The sequence below is a fragment of the Capsicum annuum genome, chromosome 3, assembly GCF_002878395.1.
Source record: "Capsicum annuum cultivar UCD-10X-F1 chromosome 3, UCD10Xv1.1, whole genome shotgun sequence".
NCBI lineage: Eukaryota > Viridiplantae > Streptophyta > Magnoliopsida > Solanales > Solanaceae > Capsicum > Capsicum annuum.
In genome coordinates this window covers 268,978,951-268,983,951 of record NC_061113.1, presented here as the reverse complement: position 1 = coordinate 268,983,951, position 5,001 = coordinate 268,978,951, and the positions used below count along the sequence as shown (strand labels likewise).

The window sequence follows — 5,001 nt, the reverse complement described above, 5'->3', positions numbered from 1 at the left end:
TCACCAGTGAGAACACCCTTAATCAGAATTGGCAACTTAGTAATTGATTTTAGCCACGCTATATCCTGCAAAGTTTTCGAAGAGTGTGAGGATTAAAGAACATAGTGGATCATATTTGTCTTTAACTCTAAAATTCATGAAACTAGATCCGATCCTTCTCTAATGTACTTCGTTGCTAAGCAATTTCACATATTTAAACATATGTTGACACTCGAGAAATTTGAGTTCATGGATCGAGATTGTATTTTATCATATCTTCTCATGTTGTATTAAGGAACTCATATAGTTTACTTTCAAATCTTGTACCTTCCAGGAAAGAGAAGGATCAAGAGTTTTGGCAGCATATGCTTCAAGATTTGAGCCTTTGTCCTGCACAATTTTGTTAGTGGATTAGTAAGCATAGTCTACACTAGTTTCAAGTTGATATATCAATGACAAATAGTGGACATTTTGTGTATTCAGGAAAACTAAGAATGTTTCTTTAAGGAGTTTCAAGTTTTGTCTGTTTCAGCTTTACATATTCTGCTTTGTTTTGTAATTGCTTTTAGTAAAAAAGCCATAATATTTATGGTTTTACTTACAGAAACAACCTCAGTTGATATAAAACCTTCAAAATTCCTCAACCGAGGTGAAATCATCCTGCAGTTCTGAATCTTAGTTGATCAACATAGTATTGCAAAAGTCAAACAATTTCTTAACGTACTGAATGATGAAACTGACATTAACATACTTGAATGACAGTAAAAGGATATAAAGCTTACTTGTTCTTTATATCAGCTTCCCTTCTGCCAAGCCTTGGAGTGTCAGCAGTAAGAATTATAGCCCTAAACCCATTGTTCTCAGCTCGACGTACCATAAGTTCTGTTATATCTCTCCTTTTGTAAACCTATTGAGAGAGTATTAATTACCTATATGTTAACAGAACACTAAAATCAGTAAAGACGTATGATGATGATGAGACTTTGGAGTAATAAGTTACATATGTTTGAAAGAAGCGAACAGTGTTGCAGCTTGAGGCAACCTCCTCCACTGTGCATGTGGACGTAAATGACAATGCCTAAACCCAAGATCAGAGAACTCAGTATCCATGTCGAGACATAATATAATTAAGTAATCAACGTCTGCTTTCTGTTTATTAACTTAAGCTTTTAGATGAGTCGGTCATACAATTTCAACAATCCACGCACCAGAACTGAAAATGGGATATTTTACCATGATAACATTACATGCTGCAGCACCTCTAGCTGTTGCAACTTCTCCTGGCATAAATACAGCAGCTTTTCAGCTACGTGGTTGTATACGTTCAGCTAACAGACTAATGTACTAATTGATTTTATCCCAACCTTCAGGATGTGCCAATTGATGTGAAGAAGTTGGGGCAACTATAATTGGAGCTGATGTCTTGTGACCAAGTATAATAGTCGACATGTCTATTCTGCTCACATCAACAAGTATTCTTGGCCGAATACTGAGTTTCTGAAAGGTTAATAGAGCTACCATCGTTTTGTCAAATCAAGAGCAAGAATTACAAAACTTACGTGATTCTACAAAATGCTTCGATATTTTCTTTGAGTGTATACTGATCCTCAGCTCCTCCAGCAAAGAAGTCATAATACATCTTTGGAAGAACTTGCCTAGCAAGCTCTTGAAATTCATTCACATGAACTGGCTCACCAGCCATTTTACCCTGCACAATTGAGCATTCATATGTTAAATTTTTCTCATATAGTAGAACTTTGTATTCGACATCCCTCAATTTTGTTTAGGTATAACATCAATTTAGCAAAACAAAGTAATTACTCTAGAACATATGTAGGCATTGAAATTTTGTGGACTTTACAAAAAGAGTTCAATTTTGGTTAGATTTCTTGAGGCTACTTTACCCTAAATCTAGCTTGATGTCTACTCAACCTAAATCCTAAATTACGCCTACTCAACCTAAATCCTAAATTACGCCTATATAAAGGGGGCAAATATCTTTTAAAAGGCCTCTTCAGTATTCCACAAATTCACGGAATATTCACAAAGAGATCAAAGATCTGAAATCAAATACATGAATGATAATCAAATACATCAAGAAGACAAACCTCTTTCATGGAGATCAAATTCAAATGTTTCTACATTCGAGAAATACGCCACTAAACAAACCTCTTTCATGGTGATCAAATCCAAATGTTCCTACGTTCGAGAAACACGCCACTAAACAAACCTCTTTCATGGAGATCAAATCCAAATGTTCCTACGTTCGAGAAATACGCCACTAACGGCCCTCAAATACATCAAGAAGACAAACCTCTTTCATGGAGATCAAATCCAAATGTTCCTACATTCGAGAAATACGTCACTAACAGCGGAGAAATTCATATCCAAATCTTCATACATTCAAGGATCAAGAGAGAAGAACAGATTTGTACCCCATCGTTTATCAATAAAACTGTTGTTTTCTCATATTTTTATTTATGATTGAAGTTTATTTTCCATGAATTAAATTATGTTGGAAACAACATAAACTCAAGATCAAAGGATAGCAGTACCTATCACCAGATGCACATAATATCTATCTTGCTACAAGGTTAAATATCCTACGTTCAAATCTCACCGCCATCAATCCAACACCTGAGACGCCTGAGACGTGTGGATTTAGCACTGATGTTACAGGTTCGGCAGAACTCAATAACTTTTTGACTCAAACCCCGTATCTGCATTGCCATGTCCACTTAATATAAGCTACCCATTTCGAACCCAATTGTCATCCATAAACTTAAAATCCTGAATTGGTATGTGTTTGAACTAGTACATATGGGAAAAACAGAAGTTGAGGTCGGAATTTAATTAATGTTTGGGAGTGTAAAAGCATATAATAATACCTGTAATTGAATACAGAGAGAGTTAAACGTCACCACCCAATTCCCTGTTGTTACAATTAGCTAATGGCTGTAGTTGAACTTAGAGATAATATTTTTAATTGCTGCTACGCAATCCATTTGGATTAACTTTTTTTCAACACAACTTGCAAATGATTAGCAGACAGCAGTTAATCTGATTTGGAAGTTTCTGTTAGAATTGATCACCAGTATCTCACGGGAGCCCTAATAATCCAAATTTGTGTCGCTTAGGGCCCATTTGAAAAAGCCTTTCTACCAACTATATTTTCATATCAAAGACTCGAAATCTGGATCTGTAGTGATAAAATAAAATTTGCACTTTGAAATCGGTGTGTATAATTAAATGACATAAATACACAATTAACTTAACTATCTATAAATGCTGCTTAATTGAAATACATCATAATTTAAACTTACAAATCAAATTTAATAACAATTTTAAGAGGTGTCTAGCTCAATTTAATAAAAATGCCCCAGTTACAAAATCAGAATGCTTTTAGGGGTTGTTTGATTGGAATCAAGATATTTTGGTATTAACTGTCCCGTATTAGTTATTTCACTTTCAAGATGGGATAAAATAGCACTATAATTTCAAAATAGTTAATTTCAGTATGAATTATTTCATGCATTTTATTTCAATCAAACATGAAATAAATTCATTCTAAAATTAATTACGGGATTAGTTATCTTGGATGAATCTCAAAAATAGACCCAAATTAGGGTGGTTTTCAAATTTTAGCCCCAAATAAAAAAAGTTTCTTAAAATAGTCTTTACCTATTAACTATTATTTTTTTAGACAAAATTGCGTAAATTACATAAATAATCCTCATAATGAATAACAACTCCATATTTATATCTTTCAACTTTTATTTTTTTTCTCTTTTTAATATTATTTTAATTTTTATGTTTATTTTTATTTTTATTTTTATTTTTAATTTTCTCAACCCTTACTTTTTTCCTCTCAACTTTTTTTTATATTATTTTTATTTTTTACTTTTCTTTCCTCTTTTTTTTTTGTTCTTTTTAGTTTTCTCAACCTTACTTTTTTCTCTTTACATCTTCCAACGTCTACTTTTATAAAAAGATAAAAAATTATTTTCCTTTTATTTTTATTTTTTCTTTTTAAAAAAATAAATCTCGACTTTTATTTTTATTTAATCTTTTTTTTTTATCAACCTTTATTTTTTCCTATTTTCTCTCAACTTCTACATTTTTTTTTTTTTTATTTTTTATTATTTTTGTTCTTTTCTTCAATTTCTTCCATTCAAGTTACATCTCCTGAGTAAAAATTGATACTATCACATTATAAAGGTAAGATTTATGACTTTTGAACAATAAGCTACGTTTCATGGGTAAGAGTTGATACTACTATATAGTAGAGGCAAGACTTATGACTTTCCAACAAGTTATATTTCATAAGAAAGAATTGACACTATTATATTGTATTTTGATTTATGACATGTTCTACAACTATTTTCTTAGAGGGAAGACTTAACTTAAGGACTTCAAGCAACAAATTATGCCCAAAGGCAAAAGTTGACTCTACCACGTTATGTTTTCATTTATGAGATGTTCTACAACTATTACCTTAGATGCAAGACTTAACTTAAGGACTTTCAAACTACAAATTAGGCCCTGCGGGTAAAAGTTGACTCTACCACATTATGTTTTCATTTATGAGATATTCTACAATTATTGTTTTAGAGGCAAGACTTGGCTCAAAGACTTTCAAACAACAAATTATGCCCCACGGGTAAGAGTTGACTCTATCATATTATATTTTCATTTATGAGATATTCTACAACTATTGCCTTAGAGGCAAGACTTGGCTCAAAGACTTTCAAACTACAAATTACGCCCCACGGGCAAGAGTTGACTCTACCACATTATATTTTTATTTATGAGATGTTCTACAACTATTGCCTCAAAGGCAAGACTTAGCTCAAGGACTTTCAAACTACAAATTATGCCCCACGGGCAAGAGTTGACTCTACCACATTATGTTTTCATTTATGAAATGTTTTACAACTATTGCCTTAGAGGCAAAACTTAGCTGAAGGACTTTCAAACAACAAATTATGCTCTACGGATAAGAGTTGACTCTATCATGTTATA

General features: G+C 32.4%; 1 protein-coding gene across 13 annotated transcripts; it reads right to left on the bottom strand.

Moving 5' to 3' along the window:
* Positions 1–3,202, bottom strand: LOC107861683 (peroxisomal (S)-2-hydroxyacid oxidase GLO4; the record flags this gene model as incomplete). Of its 13 annotated transcripts, none has more annotated exon segments than XM_047410205.1 (11): positions 1–65; positions 307–369; positions 582–639; positions 762–886; positions 980–1,057; positions 1,213–1,259; positions 1,344–1,468; positions 1,539–1,687; positions 2,294–2,323; positions 2,535–2,699; positions 2,868–3,194. In XM_047410205.1, coding segments are annotated over 9 exon segments (719 nt in total), but the record flags the coding sequence as incomplete, so codon positions are not given.
* Between the last annotated feature and the right edge of the window lie 1,799 nt (positions 3,203–5,001).